At 40.7% G+C, this 24,627-nt stretch overlaps 1 protein-coding gene across 4 annotated transcripts in view; it reads right to left on the bottom strand.

Moving 5' to 3' along the window:
• The window catches only part of LOC149203814 (UBQ, helicase-c and DEAD-like helicase domain-containing protein), a 420,226-nt gene extending 396,170 nt beyond the window's left edge, over positions 1-24,056 (bottom strand). For all 4 annotated transcript variants that reach the window (XR_016253976.1, XR_016253977.1, XR_016253978.1 and 1 more), the window contains exon 1: positions 23,822-24,056. Coding sequence is in view for 1 of the 4 variants with exons in the window: in XM_089403572.1 (XP_089259698.1) it covers positions 23,822-24,004 (183 nt within the window). In the remaining 3 variants the exon portion in view is untranslated. The remainder of the gene's footprint in view (positions 1-23,821) is intronic.
• Positions 24,057-24,627: the final 571 nt, after the last annotated feature.

The raw sequence follows: 24,627 nt of genomic DNA, 5'->3' as shown, positions 1-24,627 counted from the left end.
ACCTCTCCCCTGGAGGTATCTGGGTAACCATGGCAAACTCCTCCTCCTCGATCTTTGCGGATGCAGCCTTCGATCGTGCTTCTCTTCCTTGTCCTTCTTCTTAAGAGGACATTGTGTAGTGTAGTGACCAAATTCACCACACCAGAAGCACTTGATCTTCGAAACATCTTTCTTATTCTTATGTTGCTCCTGTTGCCCCTTAGATGCAAAGGTTGCATTTTCTTCCTCCTCCTTAGGCTTTGTCCTACTGTTGTTGCTGCTACTATCTTCCTGCTGAAGAGCAACCCACATTCCTTCCCAATCTGGCAATCTCTCTCTGCCCAGGATACTCTGGACAAACACTTTCCATTCTTTTGAGACTGAGTGGGGCCAGCCTCACCATCTTGGTAAGCTGAGGTGTTGACCCCACAACTGCCAACTAGTCTCGAATCTCCTTAAGCTTCGTAAGGAACGGATCAATGTGTTCCCCCTTCTGCATCTGCGTGGATCTCATCTTTTGCTCCAAGTACATCTTCCGCTGCTCGGAAGATCCTTCGTATAACGTGGCCAAAGCTTCCCACATCTGTCAAGCAGTATCTTTGTTGGCAATGTGACACACTACATGATCCCTCAATCCGTCGAGGATCAATCTCTTGGCCTTTGCCATCTCGGCCTTGTACTTCTTGAGTGGATCTAGATCCGTGGGTACAACTACCACACTATCGACCTAGGTTTTGAGATCATGTTTATCTAGAAGGCATGAGGCCCCTGCCTTCTAGATCACATAGTTGGATGCACCCTCCAACCGATCCTGATCTCGCAACCCATGAGTTGCCATCTCAGCTAGAGTTAGTAGATTTGTTGCTCCCTGCTGCTGGGATGGCTTACGCACTCCCTGCTTGGCTGGAATTCCTCTGAGGAAGAATTCCCTCAAGTGTCTTCTTCTCCCCCACTGACGCTATTCTGCCAGCAACTATTGCAAAATATATGCGTCCCAACTGAAGATCTTCTCTATAAGGAAAAATGCATTGCTCACTTCTGCCTCTGGAAAGCTTCGATCTGGAGATCGAATTTCTCTGTCGACTCACTCAGAGAAATCGAATTCTCCTCAAAACTTCGACCTCCTTGGCCCACGAACTGCGCTGCCTCTGGAGTTTCGAATTGCTACCTTTGCAATAATTTCGAACTCCTCTTCCTTTTTGCTTCTAAGCTCTTCTACTCACAATCTGTGCTCTGATATCATGTGAAAAATCGGTCACCCAATTCCTACTGTAGCAACTGATGTTAATTCTTCTAATTGTTAATTCGATTAACTAATTTACTTGTTGTGTGCTACGGCAAATATCAAATTACATACACTGCAGCATACACAAATAAAAACTCGGAAACTAAATACAGCACAGGAGATAAATAAATAACACACACATCTACACAGTTATTTTTGGACAAATGTCCCTGGAAAAACCAAGTGTGGGAAAACCGGTGCAGCAGTTGAGGGTTTGTATTATTAAGCAGTAGTTTTTCTAAATACAATCTTTGGATGTCTTGCTAGCTATCCAATATAGAGAACCAATACAGAGAATATGACTGACAAAGAGATGAGTGAGATATACCTCACACTATCATTGGAAATCCCGATTGATCCAACCATAGAATGGCTAGCCCCTAGCTGTCTCTGCGCACTCACTGCGTAGGCCCTGCGTCACAGCTTGTGGGGGCTATGTCACTCCCTATTGCTGATTGATTTGCCTCTGAGGCTCGATCTCTACCCTCCCGATCTCACACCCCAGCTCCTGGCTTCAAAACTCAACCTCTCCAGCAAAATACCGATCTCCTCACAGGCTTTGTGTTGCTTCTGCATCAGCCTATGCTGGCCAACGTAACCTCTACGATGCTTCTTCGGAATCTCTCTCTGCCTCCTGTGCAATGTATTCCCGGATCAAGAAATTCTCCAACTGGAACTATTCCTGCCCCTCACTGCAAGAAATCACTTTGATCTTCTCTAGCAACTGTTGCGCTGCCCTCTCTGAGAAATTCGATCTCTTGATCTCTCACTCGATGTGATTTCCAAATGCCCCTCAAGCCTCTTCCTATAATCCTCCAGTTGAAAACCAAAGGCCCAAATTAGATTCTAATCAATGGCTCATATCATTTTGGCTTGACCCTCGTCTTCTTCTAGAAGTTTCACCCGCAGTTTGATTAATACCCTTTAAATTATTTTAATTTCCTAAGTTTAGACTTAGGCACCCATTAAAAATAATTAATTATTTCAATAATATTGTCTCCAGGTGGAATTTACCAAAACGATTTATGGGTATTGTGGAATACATGTGTCCAAGCCTCCCTGCAAATTTTGAGGTTTAAATCACAACCAATGCTACCAGAAATCAACACTTCCCAGCTCAGTGCTGGAGGTATATCGGCAAAGATCGCAAAGTCTTCCTCCAGCCTGGAGGAAAGCCTATCGATCTCTGCAGAAACTGCCTATTGGTCCTGCTTCTCCTCCTTGTCCTTCTTCCTGAGAGGACACTGGGTACTGACACTGTAGTGACAGAGCTCACCACACCTGAAGCACTTGACCTTTGACAGGTCCTTCTTTTTCTTTCTATGCTCCCCATGTCCCTGACTAGGACCCTCAGATGTGAGGGCCACATTCTCCTCCTCCTTTACCTGCTTCGATCCACTGCTACTGCCACTGATGGCACTCTTCAATAGATCTCGTCTCAACTCCTGCTGCAAATCGGCCAACATTCTATCCCAGCCTAATAGCCTATCTCTACCCAATATGCTTTGGACAATGACCTTCCACTCCTCTGAGACACTGTTGAGTGTCAATTGCACTAGCTTCGTGGGTTGAGGCACTACCCCAACAGCTGACCACTGGTCTCGGACCTCCTGAATCCTGGTAAGGAAGGGGTTTATGCCTTCCCTTTTCTGCATCCAAATGAGTCTTAGCTTCTCCTCTAGGTACATCTTTCGTTGCTCAGAAGTACCCTGATACAACATGGAGAGAGCGTCCCACATCTGCTTGGCAGTATCTTTGTCAACTATATGCGGAAAAACATGATCCCGGACTCCATCTAGGATCAATTGTCTCGCCCGTGCCATCTCCTTCTTGTACTCTTTCTGTTGCTCTGCATCTTGAGGAACCACCACCACTCCATCAATATAGGCTTTCAGGCCATATTCATCTAGAAGAAAGGACATCCTTGCCTTCCAAATGACGTAGTTGGAAGCTCCATCTAACCTATCCCAGTCACAAAGCCCAGCAGTGATCATCTCAACGAACTGTCGAAAACTTACTCTTTCCTTCTGCTCAGCTACTACTCGCACTTCCTTCTGGAGTGAGAAGATCTACTCACAACTACTACCGATCTGCAAAGAAAATCGAACTTCTTGAGACTAGAAGTTCCAAGAGGAAAATTTTCCTTCTGTGTGTGCTCTTCTCTCTTCCACCCCGACGCTGGTTCTGCTTCAACATACTGCGGCAAAACCCACTGCGTCCAGCTAGAAATTTGCCCAACAAATGTACTGAGTTGCTCCTTCTGCCTCTGGAATCACTCAATATGGAAGAATCGAATTTTTCTGCCCCTCTCAAAAAAATCGGTCTAGCTCAAGCAACTCGGCCTCTCTAGCAAAAGACTACGTTGCCCTTGGGAATTTCGGCCTGCTGCTCGCATTGAGTAGCGAAATTCCTTCTTTTCACTTCTGAGCTCTCCGGCTGATCAACTACGCTCTAATACCATGTGACAATTCCACAATTGGAATCCTATTGTAGCAACTGATATTATTTCTCCTAATTGTTAATTAATTAACAATTTACCTACTACGACAAATATCGAAATAAATACACTGCAACCTTCACAAATAAAATTTTAGGTGGTAGTTTGCAAATGAACTTAACATATGCCACAATTCCTAACAGTGAAGGCATCATGGTGAGGCTAGTCAGAGAATTCGAAAGGAAATTCCATGTAGAGGATCCCAAGAAGCCAAACAATGAGATCGTCTAAGAGTCAGGTGAGATGGGAAACTATGCTATATTGTCAAACTTTCTGATTCCCACGAATGAGAATGATAGGCAAGCTAAGAAGCAACCAACAACATAGAAAAATATGAAGCGTTTCTTTTGGGCCTAGAATTGTCAAAAGATATGGGCATTAAGTTTTTACACAACAAGGTGTTAGTTTCGTAGCATCAAAGGTGTTCTCATCTCAAAACTTTGTGGAGAGGTTAAAACACAGTTCTCCATAACCCAAAAATATTTTCTGGAAATTCCACCTAGAAGTGTCTCAATTAGATTACTAGCCTATTTTTAAATATTTCCTAAGACTAAACTTAGGAAAAGGGATTAATTAATCAGTATTAATTGAGAAAGGTGTGAATCATCTAGAAACTCACATGGATCGATCCAGAAATGATCTCAGCCATCGATTATGTTTTAATCTTGGTCATTGGAGTCCCAACTAGAGATTATAAGAGGAGGTCAATGGGTAGATGGAGGACACGCTAGTGCAGATCCTTAGTTGCCCAAGAAGTTCGATTTTTCCGGAGATTCAGCAGAGAAGATCAAACCAGAGGGTGAATAGCAGGTGGCAGAGGAGTTCAGCAACATTTTTGGAGGAAGTCTTCCAGATCTGGAAGAGGCTGTGAGAGGGAGTGTGAAATTCCCAAAGGATCTGTGCAAGGACTGCACAGGCATAAGCAGAGTGGTTCGATCTAGCTGGAGGAGCTAGTAATTCAACAGCTGGAGGTCGGGATTTTAGTCAGATGATCGAGTGAGTAAGTTCCAAAGTAGGAGAGAGACAGAACTATGGATTTCAGAGTTTTTTGGAGGCAGCTACAGCAAATCCTATGCAAGCCCTGCATAGAGTTTGACACAAAAGGACTTGCGTGTGGCTAGGGAGGCAATCTAGGGACAGAAAATCAATTGTGGGGTGAGAAAAAATCCTCACAATAATTTTCCCAGTATTTCTCTCAAATTGGATTGCCACTAGAGCATCCAAATTATTGTACTCAGATTTGTGTTGCTGCATAATAAAAATAAACTCTCATATTGTTGCATCAGTTTTCCCACATTGGGTTTTTTTGGGTACAATTGTCCAAAAATAACAATGTCAAAATTTTTGTGTATGTGCTAGAATTTCTCGGTTTCCAACATTTTATTTTCTGCAACATTTTTATGGCGAAAATTGCAGTTGTGATTTTATTTATTGTTTGTCATAGCAAATTAATTGCATAATTAAATATAAAATTAGGAGAATAATTTGCAGTTGCTGTAATAGATGGATTTTTCACATGGTATCAAAACTTTGATCAGACAGGAAGCCCAGAAGCGAAAGGCCGAAATCATCTAGATTCAAAAGGAATATGGTTGTACAATTTCCAGACTTGTGCAGAGGTTAGATTAGCAGATCGAATTGTTGGCCAAAGGTTTCGATTTTTCCAGTACAGTTGACAGGAAAAATTCGCAAAGCCTAGAAGCAGTTCTAGCAGGCAATAGTAAAGTCGGAAAGTTATTCCGGTGAAGTGGATCAGTATTTTCGTTGAGCAATTTTTCTTGTCTAGGCACAGAAAGTTTGTAGCAGTTTGCTAGAGCAAATTCAATGTCAGGTGGAAGAGGAATAGCACACAGATTTGTCTTCAATAAATTCTTTAGTATGACCATGGACAGAGTTGACATTCACGGGGCTTCAGATTTGTCTTCCAGGTTGGAGGATGAATTTGCTTGCCTATCAGGTTTAACTTCATAGGGTGTTTGGTATATAGACAGTGGAGCGTCAACTCACATGACAGGGATTAAAGAATATTTCTCCAGCTACAAGGAGCAAATGGACTTTTAGATTACAATGGGAAACAGAACGAAGTGTACTCCAGTAGGGAGAGGTACCATCGATTTTTCAAAGGGAGTCAAGAGCAAGTACCAGTAGTACAAATGTACTGCATGTGTCAGAATTGGGTATTAACTTGATTTCAATATCCCAGTTACAGGGTAAGGGATATGATATCCACTTCGTAGGAAAGAAGGTGTTTGTCAAAAACTTGAGCTAGAAGAAGGTGAGACATATTGGAGTTCGAAGCAATAGGTTGTATAAGTTGCAACTCGACTCTCCAATGGCACTAATAGGCAATGACAGTAGCAGTGGGAAAAAACTAAATGAGCTATGGCATAGGAGAATGGGACATTTACACCATGGAGCACTCAATATGCTCAAGGAGACAGTAATAGGGTGTTGAAGAAAAGTGTAAATAGGTTCGGTATTTGTAAATGTAATTTTGATATTTGTACTTGTCAAGAAAAAGAAATATTGTTTTATAAATTATTCGAATGGGTTTCTTGCTCATCCCATAGGTCTAGGAAAGTCAAAGAGTCAAATTCGTGTGTAAAAAACTCTTCTTGAGCATATATGTCAAATGTATACTAGTCAAGAACAGCCCTCCAAGACAAGCATGAAGAAGTATGCCTGCAAAACAATTAAGTCGGCCTCAAAATGTATCTTGAAGAACAGTTATGTCGGCTTAGTTAAAGTGACATGTCTAGTCATGAATACAAGTCGGCTTACCCACACACAGACCACTATATAGACCCCGTTGGGGTCACCACAGGAAAGACATATTCGGATACCTCTGAAACTTCAGATGGTGCAGGAATCTTGGTCAAGCACGGGAGGACAGACACTTCGGATAAGTAACTTGGATTCTCTAGGATGGGTACAGGGATATAATCTGCATTACAGGAGGACACTGTCTTGTGGAAAACTTCAGTGAGTAGATTATAGTCTCAGCCTAACTATGATAATAATCTCAGTGCAAGAGTACAGTCATTGTTTCGGTATAAATAAGATAATGAATATCACAGTGCTAATCATTGACTCGACATATCAGATGGAGAGGATACACTCACTATCTTGGCACAATTGTGATCTCACAAGTAATACACTCTCAACATACTAAACGCAATCAAGGCCTCAGCATAATGACAGTCATCATCTCGATCATAATCCTAATGAAGACAAGGTCATAATGAAGATTTCAGTGCATGGAATCAAGGTCGTGATGAAGATCTCAATGAAGGAATAGTCATGGTGTAGCAAGTGGTGCAATAGTGATGGCCTCAATGGTGAAGTAGCAGTGTTGATGATGATCTCAGCAGTAAGGAGAGGACTGGTGTCTTGGTCTTGGAGTGGCCTAGTAGGTCAAGGGTCGCGGTCTTGGTATTCGTCGATTTTCCTCTCCAAGAGGGAGAGGTTTTGGCCCTGGCAGAATGCCAACATCTTGTGCTCTTGTTTCTTTGTTTTTGGTAGTTATTTGATGAAATAAGAAACACACACTCTAACAATGTCAATGAGATGATTGTGCTAATAAGAAAATTAAAAAAGCCTCTCAAATAGTTATCATGCCTAGAAGAATCTTATTAATGCTAACTGCCCTAGATTCTTCAACATGGAATCGGAGGTAAGGTTCAAAAGTCAAGGGAAGGGCAACAAAGAGACATACAAGGATCAGTCTTCAAGGGCATCAAAACAAGTTGAAGGGTTTTGTCAAGATTGAAGGATCAAGTCTACAACAGCAAGAACTTGTGTCTCCACAAGCCATCATCAAAAGGCCACCAAGACCCTCATCAATATGTTTACAAAGCAAGGTTACTCAAAGGATCTCAAGATCAAAGAAACATGTTGAAACCCTAGCAACAATCTTGATCTACACTACTAAAGAAGGCAAAGCATATTGAAGAAGAAAAAGCATTGTCATCACCTTCAAGGTTATAAAAGCAAGGATCATTTCCTTGCCCTAGAAGAAGATCATCCAAAGGAAGCAGCAGATCATCCTCATAAAAAGGGAGCAACCTTTTCCCTTAAAGAAAGGCTTTCCATCGAAGAGAAGATCATCCAAGAGGAAACTGCAATACATCCTCTCCAACCAGCATCAAAGTGATCAAGTAGAAGAGTTCATCTTCACTTGTCAAGTAAGTATCCTTCATTTTTATAATAAAGTTTGGTTAAATGACTTCATGACTGCAAGGAGATCTATGGATTGAATGGGCCATCAAAGGTCCTTGCATGGAATAAGGAGGATGTCACAATCCTCATAAATGAGAGAAATCAGTGAACAGGTCTCCTTTGAATTCATGGGAGGGAACTATTAAAGACCTGTCATCCCTATGTAGCAAGAAAGGAGACATAAAAGAGATATATGAAATGCTAGAAGGCATACTCTCTGAAATGAAGCTAAGAAGGTCATATCACTGAGACCTGATTGAAGGTATCAAAGGATGTAGGAATATCTTCATAAGATCTCAATTGGGAGACCTGGGAGAGATGATAAGAAGATGATCATCATAAGAAAGGTAACAAATGTCCATAGACAAGGAAGGTTACCTCATTCAACAATTTGCGGTCTATATGCTAGATAGAGAAAGATAAGTTGATGGAAAAAGCATTGAAGGTTAAAGAACTCAAACATGTGTAGAGAGGAAAGGGAAGGTTGGTCCTCAAACAAGACAGAATTGTATAGCTAAGATTCAATGCTATGGAAAGATGATGAAAAGAAGCTCATATCACCAGAAAGATGGAGGAAGTTGAAGAAAAGGGCCAAGGAAAGAGGGAGTAACAATGATTGAGATAGTATCCCTCACAAAAGGGTCCTATCTTAAGCTCCTAAATCTTGTGTTATAGATATGACCATGATAATAAGATGCATCGTGGCATCATGGAAGCATTAGGAACAAGAGCTCGTGACATCACCATGGGAATCATGAAGGACAAAATCCATGGCAGTCAAACTTGAAGGATATAGCTCTTGGGAACCTCATTGGACATTGCAGGAAAGGAAGAAGTCATCCAGGACAAGGCTCATCATACATTAAAAAGGAAATATTTGCCAAATGGGGATATGTAAGATCCTCAAGGTTCTCTGATGGAATCCTCATCGAAGGGTTCACTAATCTAGAGAAGAAGTAAGTGCTTCATCAGAAACTCCAACTTATGTAATTCATGGGATGATGGTGTGATTACATGAGAAACGAAGCATATCAAGGGATTGAAGATCTTTTCAATCAAGGAAGCTGCTCGAAGAAGCCTAGATGACCTAAAGGTAAAATGAGGTATGTATGCTTGTGTTTAATATTATAATGTCATGTCGTATGGTTGCAAGTAACATGGATCATTACTTCTATCTTGAAAAGCATGATCAAGAGCAAAAGGATCTCCTCCTCTGAAAAGATGCAAGAAGGCATAAAGTCACACTGAGATGAAATCAACATAATATGTTCTCATATGAAGTATGAGGTGGTTGACTATAGTTAAGAAACTCTAATTGAAAGCTCATGGAATGAAATGAGTGAGGAAGGAAGAGATCGTGAGATATGCAACCATGATGAAGGCAATCAACATCCAATAGACCAAGAAGATTTGACTAGGAAATCTCCCAGAAGGATATGAAGACTCTGATGAAAGTCTGAAAAAGATGGAGACCCTTGACAATGGATATCTTTGGGAGATGTGTCAACATGAATGCAGGATGTTGATACCTACAAGAAGATGTCATGATGAAGAGCCATCTAGTAAGGTACAATTTGATTTAATATTATGTTTTGATTTCTTGAATAATATATGGATGAGTGCATGCAGGGCTACCGGAACAAGAGTTGTAGGTACAACTGGCATTCATGTGGTGGATGGAAATTCCTGAAAGAAGCATGATGGGAAAGAAGTAGCTACATGACGAAGGTTCCAGATATGTATCAAGAAGGCCACTTTCCATAAAGAAAGGAATGACATGACAAACCAAGAAGGAAAGTGATCGATGGTTGATGCCCTACAAGAAAGAAGCTCAACTGAATTTTATGACATCAAGGAAAGAAGTTGATCAAGCAGCTGAAGGACCCACAAAGAAGAAGTTGTTGATGAAAAGGAGAATCCCTTGTTAAGAGGGAGCTCTGACAAGTCCCTGATCAAGAGGGAGCTTGGATTGGGTCACCCCTGATTAAAAAGGAGTGACAATTGTGTTTTTTATTTCATGTGTCATGCACTAGACCAGGACTAACAGCTGTAAGTCTTAGTGAAGGCCATGAAGAGAAATGTAGACACATGGTGGATGTATCCTCCCTAATTGAGAGGGAGAGATAGACACAACATTCTTGTCTTCACCTGGGAAGAAAGAATGGGAGGATTGGGTAATCATCTGGCATCTGATACTCTTTGAGGATGTGTAGGGCATCCATGATAAGAGTAGGCAAGAGGGCTGATATTCTTTGAGGGCTGGGACCCCAAGATAAGAATAGTCCTAGAAGGTCATACTCAATGAACACCCGGGTGGGTATGTACCTTGAGAGACAGTGATGAAGGTGTCTATAGTCATTGGTCTTGGTAGCATTGTAGCTCATGGTCTCGTGGAGAGATGGAGCTGTTAGTCAAGGCCTTGCACTGTGACAATGTTGGTTGATATGATGTTATACAGATGGGTTACCAATCTGATTCTTCTTATGAGAAATTCTTCAGATTGAGAATGACCAAGTACCATTGTAAATATCTCCCTAGTTAAGAGGGATTGTTGAAGAAAAGTGTAACTAGGTTCGGTATTTGTAAATGTAATTTTGATCTTTGTACTTGTCAAGAAAAAGAAATATTATTTTGTAAATTATTTGAATGAGTTTCTTGCTCATTCCATAGGTCTAGGAAAGTCAAAGAGTCAGAGTTATGTATAAAAAGCTCTTCTTGAGCATATATGTAAAATGTATACTAGTGAAGAACAACCCTCCAAGACAAGCACGAAGAAGTCTGCCTGCAAAACATTCTTCAATTAAGTCGGCCTCAAAATGTATATTGAAGAACAGACATGTCGGCTCAGTTAAAGTGACATGTCAAGTCGTGAATACAAGTCGGCTTACCTACACACAGACCATTATATATACCCCATTGGGGTCACCACAGGAAAGACATATTCAGATACCTCTGAAACTTCAGATGGTGCAGGAATCTCGATCAACCACAGGAGGACAAACACTTCAGATAAGTAACTCAGATTCTCTTGGATGGGTACAAGGATCTAATCCGCATTACAAGAGGACACTATCTTGTGGAAAACTTCATCCAGCAGATTACAGTCTCAGCCTAACTATGATGATAATATTGGAGCACAATGGTGATGATGTCATGGTATTGGAGGCACTTTTGGAGGCATACCCATTACACTTTCAGCTTTTATTTCAAGTATGAAGCACACATGATTCCTTTGCTACTTGCTCGTGGCATATTGAGCATTTATGGAGGATGACGTCATAGTGGAGGGCATAATTTCCCCACATGTGTTGTCTTTTTAGCATTTATAGTTATGTTTTTGAGCTATTTTGAGGTTGCCTTGTAACCTCATACATTTTAAACACTCAAACAAACTTGTTTTAGGGCTTTTCTTGTCAAATTAGTAGAAATAAGGCAAGTTAGTCCTCATAAAAATAGAGGAAGACTTACTCCACTTTTCATCATCATTGTCACTCATCACTCTTATCTCTCTAAAGAGTGCAAATTAGTCTTCTTGTTTCTACTTGGACAAAATGTGATCTTTTCATGGTGCGAGTTTCTCTTGGACATGGATTTTGCTTTGAGATGATTTCTTGGGATTGATCAAAGCGTTTCTCTTGGAAAATTTTGTAACTTTACCCCATAATTTCTATATTTTGCATATTGTATTTGTGTAGTAAAGGTTTCTAATTGTGCCATGTTATAAATTGCTAAATATATCTTGAAATATTGCTCCTCTATGATGTGTAAGACTGTTTTCTAGGAAACCATTAAGGGAACTCCAAGTGTGTTAAAATTGGCAACTAGGGCCAAACTCCATGTGGGTCATCTTATTTATGGCAGCTGATATTTTTCTTGGATCCCTCTCATCGAGAGGTGTAGGATTGATCTAAAGATCATCCGATTCCGATAAGTATTCATGGAGTTATAAATTTATTTGTGTTATAAGACAATTCGTCAAGGTCAGCCAGCAACCAAATAAACCCCACATGTGCTCAACGTTTTAGTATAAAAAGAGGTGACTTGATTGTCATTTGTACACACACTTCACTCTTGATTTCTCTCCACTTGTTTTGGGTTTTAGTGGAAGAGAAGTCTAAGAGGAGGAAGCCCTAAACGCAGGTCTAGAAGGAGACCCTATTCGGTATAAAAGAAGGATGCCCTAACCGCAAGTCTTGTGAAGGTTTGGCCGCAGTTCAAGGGAGATCTAGCACGGTGAAGGAGGCCTAACAGCTGACCCTAAACGCGGTCTTATCATACCCTAGATGCCCTAATCTATACGTTGTTTGAGACAGCCCTTAGACACTAGAAAAGAGGCAGTAAACTCGCTGCCCTAACCAGCAAAGAAGGTAGGCACAGCATGGGTGGTTTAGGGCTGTTAGAACCTCTTGGTGACTGCATGAAGGGTTGTTCCAGGCTACAAAGAGGTTGAGTTAGGTAATGAGAATTGCGGGCTGTTTGTGGGCACCTTTAAGGTAAGGGTGACACTGTTTGGTTGGCTAATAGGTGACAGCAGTGCCTACGGTAGGCTGTAGGCCTTGCCTAACTAAAATAGGGATAGTGTGGAGGCTTCTTGGGCTGAAAAGTATCCAGAACAATAACAGAAATGGAGGAGACCCTCCCTTGACAAGGCCATAGTTTTTGAGGGATGTTTTAGGTGACTGTTTGAGGGTTGTTGTAGCACATGGGTGCCCTAACTAGTCACAGTAAGGAACAACAGCAAACACAGTCTTCTACACCTCCTATCTGTTGTAAGAAAGAGACATTGTTGTGTTTTAGGTGCACATCTTGTCCGCTGTCCTAAAGACCAGTCAAATTAAAGAGAGAGGTCTCTTCAGATGAGGAGATCCTATGTGCTGTCACAAAAGGTTCTTATCAGCAGTCTAGATAAAGGAACTGCTACCCATACCTAGCTCCTATAACACACAGATCAGCATTGTGTGTTTCCTAGGACTGTGGGATCATAGTCTATCTAGCTACTAAGACTGTGTGGCAGCTGCTAAGGCTGTGTGGCAGCATGACTAAGGCAGTATGGCAGCATGACAGAAGTTATGGTGCAGCATATGTGTATCAGGGTGTGCAGCATAAGTGTATCAAGGTGCAGCATATGTGTATCAGGGTGTGCAGCACAAGTGTATCAAGGTGTAGCATGGTGTAGCAAGGTGCAGCATAATCAAACCGCAACATAAGTCAAGGTGCAGCATAAGTGTATCAAGATGCAGCACAAGGGGATGCAGCATGATGGGCACAATAAGGTACAGTTTGAAGATGCAGCACAAGGAGGTGCAGCTGCAGCATGATGTGTGCAGCGTGATGATGAAGAGCAGCATGATGGGTACAACATGATGAGGTACAGCTCAGCAATGATGCAGCATGGTGCAGCTCTGTGATGATGGACATGGTATGATGGTGCAACATGGTGCAGCATTATGATAGGGTAATGGAATCACATGAGTCCATATCAATTACCTCACGAGACATCTTCTTAGAGAAGATCTACGTTCTTATCTTGTCAAGTCAAAGTGTTGACTTCTTTTGTAAATGTAGTCTCTCTCTCTCTCTGCTGAACTATTGAAGAACATATAAGAAGAATTGATCAAGGGTTTCCCCACATTGGGGTTTGTCCCTGGCTAGCGCCACATCTTGTGTCCTCTTGTCTTGGCTTGTCTTCTGCGATTTATGTTTATGTTCTATCTGCAGTTTACTTTAATGCTTATGTGATTGCTAATCTGGAAAAGTTATTGAGCTAACTGTGAAAATTGAAATAGATTGCTCTAAGCATAGAACATACCTAAACTTAACATGTTATCAGAGCTGAGGTGAAGACAAAGCCAAAGCAAGAGTGAAAGAGCAATCACTGAAGGCAATTGGGAAAGGACAAAAGGATCAATGGATTCCTCATCCCTCTTCTAATTCACCAAGGGTGAAGTCTAAGCAGAGAATATTATCAAAATGGCGCAGTGGAAGTTTCTAATGGCCTACCTGAAGATCACTTCTATGGGAAGTCCGGATCTAAGGGAGGAAGAAAAGGCATATGCCTTGGTTGAAATAAGTTTAGCGATTATGCGAAGGAGTGTCCAAATGCAGGGACACATCACTTGATGATGATAACAATCATTCCAAGTACATCTTCAATGATCAGAGGAATGACAATGCAGGTCATCGAGGAAAAGGCTAACTCTTCAGAGAAAGAAAGGAACCCCAGGTATGAAGAATCAAATGTTGTTTCTGATAAGATAAAGAAGTGTTATCTTGTATTGGCCCTCTCCTTCAGATTCTTTGGCAATCTACCTTATTGATTGTAGTGCTTCAAGGCACTCCATCGGATAGAAGGGTGCTCTCTCTCTAATTTGGTAGAGATGGAAACATTCGTGGGATCGTACTTGGAGGCAATGCCACCTATCCCGAAAAGGGTGCTACCCCTCAATTGAATGAGGGTAACTCGATTCATTTACATTTTGGCAATGGAAGTCAAAGGTTTCAGGGTGGCATTCATTGATGGAAAGGTACATGTTTGAAAATGAAATTTTCAAAGATGCTTTTACTCATGGGTTCAGCGTTGGCAATTTGTATCAAATTGCAGAAAGTCCATTGGGGACCATGTCAGTTGACACATAGCACCAGAGGTCTGTGAGTCAGATGATGACAGAGGTGCCTGAATTCAAAAGGAGCATGAAGGTACATGTCTCAGATGTACCGAAGGAAAATCTTACAAGGGAACCATTCCTCTCATATAGCAGGTCCACATGTTTGGAACAACCCGAGGAGGTTTGAGATTCATGATCGGGAATCTCATGTGTGCAAGTGAAAAAGAAAGCCCTCTATGGCTTGAAGCAAATCACCCCAAGTTTGATAATAGAGGATTGATTGCTGTCAGATGAAGTTGAGATTCACTAAGAGTGAAGCCGATCGAAACCATTGTTTGAAGGTTGTGGATGATAAACCTCTCATATCGGCACCTTCTGAGAACGACCTATTTCTAACAGGTGCATACCCTCTCACTTGCAGAAGTAAGAGGGAGTTGGATTCCGGGTATGGAATGGTAAACTGCAAGCTCGAGACTACCTCGAGGATCTTAACTTTCAGAAGTTATATGATGGTGATGTCGAACCAGATTTGGGAAATGCCTCTAAGTTTTATAAACTAATTTGCATTGATATTCTTGGTGAACTTCCGTCCGGATATATCTTTGGAGCTAGCATGGTGAGCTCATATTTGGTTGAGCCTCACTGAATTGGTGCCAAGAATCTTCTGAGATATCTTCGGGGCACAATCTCTCGTGAATTGAGATACACTGCCAGAAATATGAAGCTGCATGATTATTCGAATGTTGACTAGGCTGGCAGTATCGAGGATCACTAAGCACTTCTCAGTGCTGGTTCTTTTGGGTTCTACTTCGATATCATGGATGATCAGGAAGCAGAAGTCGATTGCTAGAAGCACCGCCAAGATCGAATACATAGCCACGAGTATGATCTCGTATGAAGTTGCCTGGTTGTGGAAGCTCTTTAGTGAGTTGTTTGTACACATGATGAATACCACCGTGATCCTCTGTGACAACCAGCAGGGGATTCAATTGTTAAGGAACCCCGTATTCGATGATTGCTCCAGCAGATAGACATCAGATACTACCTTATCTGGGATATGGTAAGTCGATGAGCGAGGAGGCTCTATCGCATTGAGACTAATGTACAAGTCGCAGACATTTTGTCAAAGCCCCGGGGAAAGGTCAAATCTGTGACTTTCCTGAACAACTTGGAGTCGTTGAGAGACCTTCGTATAAGGGTATGTTGCATGCATTGAGCTCTGGGAGCTCTGGGGGGCTTGGGGTACTTACTGGAGCGACATACGACCACAGGGCAACTCACCCTCCCCTGGTGGTGCGCTATGTACAGGGTGACAGGTTCAACCTTTCCCTGTGATACCTTGTGGCGACTATGGAACAGGATGATTAGTTCTCCTGTGGGCCAGGATGATTAGTTCTCCGGTGGCAACTGTGGAACAGGATGATTAGTTCTCCTGTGGGCCGGGATGATTAGTTCTCCCGTGGCCACTGTGGGACAGGATGATTCGTTCTCCCATGGACAGGATGATTAGTTCTCCTGCCGAGGCATCCTCCCCATGCAATTTGGGACTCATGGGAAGTACCTCTCATCTGATCAATGAGCAGGGAACTGGGGTTAGGGACCATAGTAGTACTATCGATGGACACATCGTTGTATCTACCGTACTCCCTATGCTAGGATGACCTCCACTGATCTGGGATCAATGAAACTGATCTTCGATTAGTATGAGTGGTTTGAGACACTCTCTTGTGATATTGATCTGGGATCAATGGAACTGACTTCGGGCCAATAAGAGTGGTATGACACACTCTCCTCATATGAAACTGACTTCGGGTCAGTAGAGAATGGTATGAGACATTCTCAATCAATTATTTTCCTTCATGGTTCAGCAGAGCAGAGCAGTGCAGGGCACTGATGGCAAAGATAGTACAGTCGGACAGATGGATCAGTGGATGGAGTTCTCCCTAGTTGAGAGGGAGTGTTAAAATTGACAACTAGGGCCAAACTCCATGTGGGTCATCTTATTTATGGCAACTGATATTTTTCTTGGATCCCTCTCAGCGAGAGGTGTAGGATTGATCTAAAGATCATCCGATTCCGATAAGTATTCATGGAGTTATGAATTTATTTGTGTTATAAGACAATTCGTCAAGGTCAGCCAACAACCAAATAAACCCCACATGTGCTCAACATTTTACTATAAAAGAGGTGACTTCATTGTCATTTGTACACACACTTCACTCTTGATTTCTCTCCACTTGTTTTGGGTTTTAGTGGAAGAGAAGTCTAAGAGGAGGAAGCCCTAAACACAGGTCTAGAAGGAGACCCTATTCGTTGTAAAAGAAGGATGCCCTAGCCGCAGCTCTTGTGAAGGTTTGGCCGTAGTTCAAAGGGAGATCTAGCACGGTGAAGGAGGCCTAACAGCTGACCCTAAACGCAATCTTATCATACCCTAGATCCCCTAATCTATACGTTGTTTGAGACAGCCATTAGACACTGGAAAAGAGGCAGTAAACTCGCTGCCATAACCAACAAAGAAGGTAGGCACAGCATGGGTGGTTTAGGGCTGTTAGAACCTCTTGGTGACTGCGTGAAGGTGTTCCATGCTACAAAGAGGCCGAGTTAGGTAAGGAGAATTGCAGACTGTTTGTAGGCACCTTTAAGGTAAGGGTGACACTATTTGGTTGGCTAATAGGTGACCGCAATCCCTGTGGTAGGCTGCAGGCCTTGCCTAACTAAAATAGGGATAGCGTGGAGGCTTCTTGGGCTAAAAGGTACCCAGAACAATAACACAAATGGAGGAGACCCTCCCTTGACAAGGCCGCAGTTTTTGAGGGATGTTTTAGGTGACTGTTTGAGGGTTGTTGTAGCACATGGGTGCCCTAACCAGTCACAGTAAGGAACAACAGTCTTCTACACCTCCTATCTAGTGTAAGAAAGAGACATTGTTGTGTTTTAGGTGCACATCTTGTCCGCTATCCTAAAGACCAGTCAAATTAAAGAGAGAGGTCTCTTTAGAGGAGGAGATCCTATGTGTTATCACAAAAGATTCTTATCAGCGGTCTAGATAAAGGAACTGCTACCCATACCTAGCACCTATAACACACAGATCAGCATTGTGTGTTTCCTAGGACTGTGGGATCATAGTCTATCTAGCTACTAAGACTGTGTGGCAGCTGCTAAGGCTATGTGGCAACATGACTAAGGTAGTATGGCAGCATGACAGAAGTTATGGTGCAGAATATGTGTATCAGGGTGTGCAGCACGAGTGTATCAAGGTGCAACAAATGTGTATCAGGGTGTGCAGCACAAGTGTATCAAGGTGCAACATGGTGTATGAAGGTGCAATGTAAGTATATCAAGATGCAGCACAAGGGGATGCAGCATGATGGGCACAGTAAGGTACAATTTGAAGATGCAGCAGAAGGAGGTGCAGCATGATGATACAGTGCAGCAACATGATGTGTGCAGCATGATGATGAAGAGCAGCAAGATGGGTACAACATGATGAGGTACAACTCAGCAATGATGCAGCATGGTGCAGCTCTGTGATGATGGACATTGTATGATGGTGCAGCATGGTGCAGCACTATGATAAGGTGATGGAATCACATGAGTCCATATCACCTCACGAGCCATCTTCTTAGAGAAGATCTATGTTCTTATCTTGTCTAGTCAAAGTGTTGACTTCTGTTGTAAATGTACTATCTCTCTCTCTTTGTTGAACTAATGAAGAACATATAAGAAGAATTGATCAAGGGTTTCACCACATTGGGGTTTGTCCCTGGCTAGCGCCACAGCTTGTGTCCTCTTGTCTTGGCTTGTCTTCTGCGATTTATGTTTATGTTCTACCTGCAATTTAGTTTAATGCTGCTGTGATTGCTAATTTGGAAAAGATATTGAGCTAACTGTGAAAATTGAAATAAATTGCTCTAAGCATAGAACATACCTAAACTTAACAAAGTGTGTATCCATTTTCCCATTTAGGACAAGGCCCTAATCATTTTGTTTTGATCAATCCTATTTCTTTAATAATTTTCTCCTTCTTCTATCTTATTCCTAGATATCTAGGGTTAGGGCTAGGGTTTTATGTGAAAAATTTCTAAAGAGTAATTTATGTTTGATATTCAGTTGTTCTTTAAGTACGAATGCATTAATAAATTATATAAAAAGCAAAATAAATCATGTTTCTATTGTTTATGCATGATTTCAACCAAAAAAATCCATTAAAACCCCTAAATCTTCAATATCTATTTGAAGGTCTTGCCTCCTTTATTGATTATTCATTTAAATACCTTTTCTTTTTGTTGTTATATCACATCATATGTCTTATCATTGAACATCTGCAAAACCTTGACTTATAACAACCCTCTAATTACTCCAGGAACAAAGTACCTAAGTTTGGCATAGAATACTTAGGTATTTTAAGCTCTGTCGATACTATATCCCAATTAGTAGACCTCATATCATTCACCTTGAGCCATTCCCATTGAATATCCTTTAGGTGAGCATTTAGGAAAGTCTCCCTTGTGGTCAAATAACACTAAAGAGTATGAGAAAGGTTATTGAGGTGAAAGTAGCAATTGGTTCTACTATTGCCCTAAGATTTACTTTCGCCTAGTGGGGCTTTGCACTAGGCCTGCTAGATTTTGTGTCAACAATACTAAAATAAGTATTAATATTTGATTGATTAAAAATAGAATGATGATTACAAGTGGAGAGAGACCCCTCTAATACAACTTTGGACTGACTCAATGATGAGTCATTATCAATTCAAACATTGGATTAATAAGCTTATAAATAAGATAGCTAATATATAAAATACGTTGTATATAGGAACATAGCAAAAAAGTATAACTCCACCTACATACCTTGCCATTTGCACGTATACCATGTGGATTGTCGTAAAACACTAAAATTGTTTTTTTGTGCTTCAATTAACATTGTTGAGAGTTATTTAGGCATAGCCAAATATATCAATCCTTAGACATGTCCTGTAGTATCCCTTATCAGGAATATTCCTCAAACACAAGCAAACTCTCTGAAAAGAGGACAAGATCTGGAGGCTACCTGGCCCTTTCCAAACTCTGTCTAAGAGTATAAGAGGAAACACACAAGTGGTATAGTAGCCGAGAAGCTCAAAGAGATAAAAATAACAATGGTGCAACATATAACAATATAACCATAAGCAGATACTCAAGAAATGCAGAGAGAAATGCTAAGCCATTTTATTATACTGAGTAATAGAATGAGTACAGGGGGTGATCAGAAAGATGGCACCTTGACTTGCACAAGGCAAGTGAAAAAATACAATCAAAATAGCAAAGGAATGGCCCCTCTCTGAATTGCGTCCAAGCTGCTGGAGAATTGTCGTGCTGCTGTTGTTGCTAGAAATCAAATGAGAATTTGGGGTTCTTCCCCTCCTCAGAAAATGCTGAAACTCTGGAATCGGATTCTACTCAAAAAACCCAGAAAAAAACCCAAAAAGCTTTTCTATGGCCGACCCCCGAAAATCGCCTCCTTGAGGACCCACGCAATCCCTCAAGGCTCTACGCTGCTGCTGAAATGAACCCACCACAACTCTGCCTGAAACTCAGCCAAAATCCTCCAATATGCAAGGGTTGATCCCCTGCTCAACCTCCCAGCACAAATCCCCCTGCAAACCTCAATCCAGAACTCCTGCCAGAAAGAACTGCGTCATCCCTCTTAAGACTGCACAGTCATCCAAGATGCTCAATCCTCCTGCCAAAATGTTGATGAAACTACTGCAAAAATACTGATGGAAATACCTTGCCCGAGCAAACACTCGAAGTCCCCCGGGGCTAAGGGTGAGATCTCTGAACGGAGACACTCAATGCACTAAATAGTGTTGCAGACTAGCTAAACAGCGAGCATGCTCCAAGTCGAAGTGACTAGCTCAAATGCACATAATCAAATGCCAAAATGAGGAGGCTCCTCTCTCCTTTATAGCGTTGGCCTCTCTCAATCCCAAGGCTCACCTCCTCCAACGTAGCTTTCCTCTTGCCACGTGTTTCTCACCATCTGCGCAGTCACTCCAAGTGTCAACGTGGGCCCCTCTACGTGGTTCTTTGGCCCCCCTTGGCTCACCTTTAAGTTACAACGTTGTGCTACTAGGGAGTGTCTTTATTCATGAACTGAGTATGCCCCCCTCCCCTCACCTTTTTATTTATGAATAGCTATAGAAGGCAAAATCGAGCAAAATCAAATATTCCAATTAGCCATGGCTAACTAGGAATATTACGTGTCCTTTTCATGTGCTTACATTGTTGAATAATTCTTCTTCTATCCAAAATCGTTGCCTTAAAGTCTATAAAATTTGTGGAATAGTTATTTAGTTGCTTTGTTTTCCAATTCACATTCCATTTAGTGGCTCTACAATGGATGCAGTGATCGTTATTATTGTCATTTGCTTCGTCTCAACTTTTTCGAACTCCATTCAAGAATTATACCAAAAGACAAATAAATACTTGCTTTGATACCACTTGACACGGTTTAATTTTAAAGAAATAAATTGGTAGCATTTGTTAAGATTTCACGATGATGATTCAATGGCAGTTGTCAAGGGCTCATACTTTTCTCATGGTATTATTCATAAAGGTGTTCTCCAAGGCACCTCTTACCATCTTCGGCATGTTCTTATCTAATTATATTGAGGTATATGTCAAGTATTTATAATTCGTTGAACAACTTTATTAATAATCCATCACTTTATCAACTTTTATTAAAGCAGGAGATGATACATGTTCAAGATTTTAGGGTTGGTCACTTTGATAATGAATTTAATCTGTGGAAACTAATTAATCAAGTTACTTGAAGATATAGCCTTATAGGACTGTAAGAAGTCGCCCATAATTAAATTTAAATTGTGTAGAAACTAAAAATTCAAACGAATAGAAAAAAACAGTGTTCCAAGGGGACGCATCCCCCAGGGTGGGGGTGCATGCACCTGACATTTCCTATGCACTTAGGACGAGGGGACCGCCTGGGGAAATGTTTCCCCATGTCCCCCTTTTGGGGAGACACTGGGAAACGTTTCCCTAGTGTGGGGGATGTGTGTCCCCAAAAGGGGTGCTTTTAGGCGTCCCCCACTCAAAAGGGGGATGCCTCGACGTCCCCCTTTTGAAGGGGTGCTTCTAGGCGTCCCCCTTTTGAAAGGGTGCTTCTAAGCGTCCCCTTTTTGAATCCCCCTCGATTTTGTCTAATAACCCTTAAAATTTATAAAAATTATAAATATATATATATATATATAAAGAAAACAAAAAAAAATAAAAATAAAAGAAAAATACATAACAAATATCAACTTAGGACTTCAGTATCTACTATAATCTATTTTACTTAGTACTAATTAGATTCTAGAATGATGAATGATAAATTTAAATTTTAAATCAATTTAGAATCTAGAATGATGAATGATGTTTTAAATCAATGTAGATTCTAGAATGATGAATATGTGTCAATTTATTTCATTATTTATATATATACCCCATCGTCCCCCTATCCCCCTAAATTTCCCTAAAATTTGAGGGTACTCCCACACGTCCCCCCTATGTGTCTCCCCACACCCGCATTCCCCCGTCCTAGAGTCTCGATGGAACATAGGAAAATTCGAGAAGAGTCGATAACATAAAATTCTTCTTAAAATTACATTATCAACGATTATTACTCTTTAGCAATTTAACATTGTTATGTCATAAAACTATAGTTACACAGGTACCGCTCCCCAACATTGGAGAGCACGTACCCCACGCTCCCGCGCTCCTTGGAGCTTGGGAGCTGGTAGGAAATGCTCCAAAACCATCGGGAGCTTCAGCAGGTACTTTGGAGCTTTTTGGGAGCTTCATTGCAACAGATTTTGACGTTTCGGGTACCTATTTTGAGCAGATTTAAGTTTCAGGTACCTATTTTCAGCAGAGAAGGTACCATTTGTTTTTTTTTCTAAGTGACACATGCCAGGTTAGGGGGTTGGACTACATGAGCTCTATAAAGCGACAGAGACGTGGAGATGTAGCAAAGGTTTCAACAGTTGTCAGTCATTCCTTCGCAGCTTCTGTTGCAAATCTTGAAGTTCAACAATTGCAAATAAATCTGCTTTCTTGAAGTCTATCTTGAAGCTTTAATGATGAGATTCAACGAATTACAGTGATGGTCAAAAAGAGAAAGAGTAGCACATTCATCAGTTTCATTTTATAAACTTCCAAACTTGAATTTTGAAGTTGAATATCATATAGCATTGCATGAAATCACAGAATAATCGAGTAATAACAACCTTTGTCTGGTTTGGGAGTTTCGCATGTTTCTTTGCTGGAAAGGAATTTGATTGGCAAATTGTTGATGGATTAATATTTTGATTTTTTCTGACAGTGTTTCAAAGTTCAATCTTTTACATAGTTTATTGCAAGATGGAATCAGCAGGATGGAATTTGATTGACAAGTTTTAGATAGAAATAAATTAACTATTTTATTTTTATTTGTATTGTTAATATAGATTAAATTTTAATATATTATATTATTGTCACTCATAACTTGACCTTTCCTGTAAATTTAGGCAAAGCTTCTAACCGTGCTGGATACTTGTTCCCCTTACCTGAAGTACACGCCGCATACGGGAAACTCGTGCAACATAGGATAAGACATAGATGTTAAGCGTGGCCCTGTGTTAATGTGGTCTTCGATATAATGAGTCAAGTATAAGTTTTGGGTGTCTTCGATATAATGAAGTCGGGTATAAGTTTTGGGTGACTCTGTTAAAATAGATACCATCCAATTACGAATCTGTGTTGAGATTCGAGAAAGTACCTGATTGTAAAGTGTTTAGTAGCCCTATGCTCTCTGTATATTGACACATTAAAATGAATTATAAATTCTTAAGTGTAAAGGAGCTTTACTCTGAAGAAATTGTTCGTAACTTGCTTAATTTCTACATTGAAGGTTGTCAAATTTAAGCATTGCGGAAATAGCAATGATTAAAGCTTCATTAATTTAAACAATTTAAACTGCAAACATATTCTATCAGCCAGTTGAAAGTTAACTTAACTATACTGGGGATGAAGGGTTTTTAAACTTTTTATTCCGTCAGACCTCAAGTTCAATTCCCATACAGTAGCCATATACTGCAAACTCCCAATGTAAGCGGTAAGCTATGGTCGGATGTAGTTTAATTTCAGTCGAATAAAACATTAAGTTTGAGGGGACTAAAAAAACAAAGAAACGAAAATATTGGTGAAGAGTTAAACTTACACGCAGAAACAGATTGCAATTTTGAAAAGTTAAATTGGAGGACGAAGACTCCATCCTTAGAAGCCTTTTGAGGTCCTTCACTGTTTGATTCCCGCGAATTCTCACCCTCGTAGTCTGACCGTCCAGGGTTCGAACACTCACCTCCAAGACTGGAGCTTCCTCTGTTCCCGCCTTCGTAGCCATGGGAACAGCCGGCGATCCTCGCAGTTTTAACTTCAATAGCCATATATATGCTTATTATAATTTAATAACCATTAATACCCAGCGTATACCTTCTTTTATATGATTTATAATATTTATATTATAATTATTATAATATAAACATAAACATAAAGTTTTACTCCTCTGGCAAGTTTTGACAGTAGTCTCACTATTATTATGACCAATTATTTAATTATGTAATATTCAATTAAAGATTATATTCTAGGTTAGTTTTGTAAGTTGTGTATTAGACTTGAAGTCTTTAAATTTATTTATGTATATTTTGTCAAAAATCATAAAAAAACATTATATTTTTTATATTAATAAAATATATATTTCAGGTTGAATTCTTTAAGAGTCGCTTGAGGCATATGTTGCAATTTTTTTAACCATGTGGTTTGTTCAAAATTCCCCAATAAGACACATTATCTATGTGATTCACACATCTACGAGCAGTGATGATCCTAATAACTATAGAACTATCATGGTGGGCCACACATTCTCCAAGTTTTATGCCCCAGTTTTATAGCAATGGCTTTCTAAGGAACTAAAGAATCGACATCTCAAAGCTAAAGGACAAGCAATCTTCCACCTAGACTACTAAA

This window comes from Pinus tabuliformis, chromosome 2_1 (assembly GCF_031772625.1).
Source record: "Pinus tabuliformis cultivar Carrire ecotype Pingquan chromosome 2_1, CPIR1, whole genome shotgun sequence".
NCBI lineage: Eukaryota > Viridiplantae > Streptophyta > Pinopsida > Pinales > Pinaceae > Pinus > Pinus tabuliformis.
This window is presented reverse-complemented; position numbering and strand designations above follow the sequence as displayed.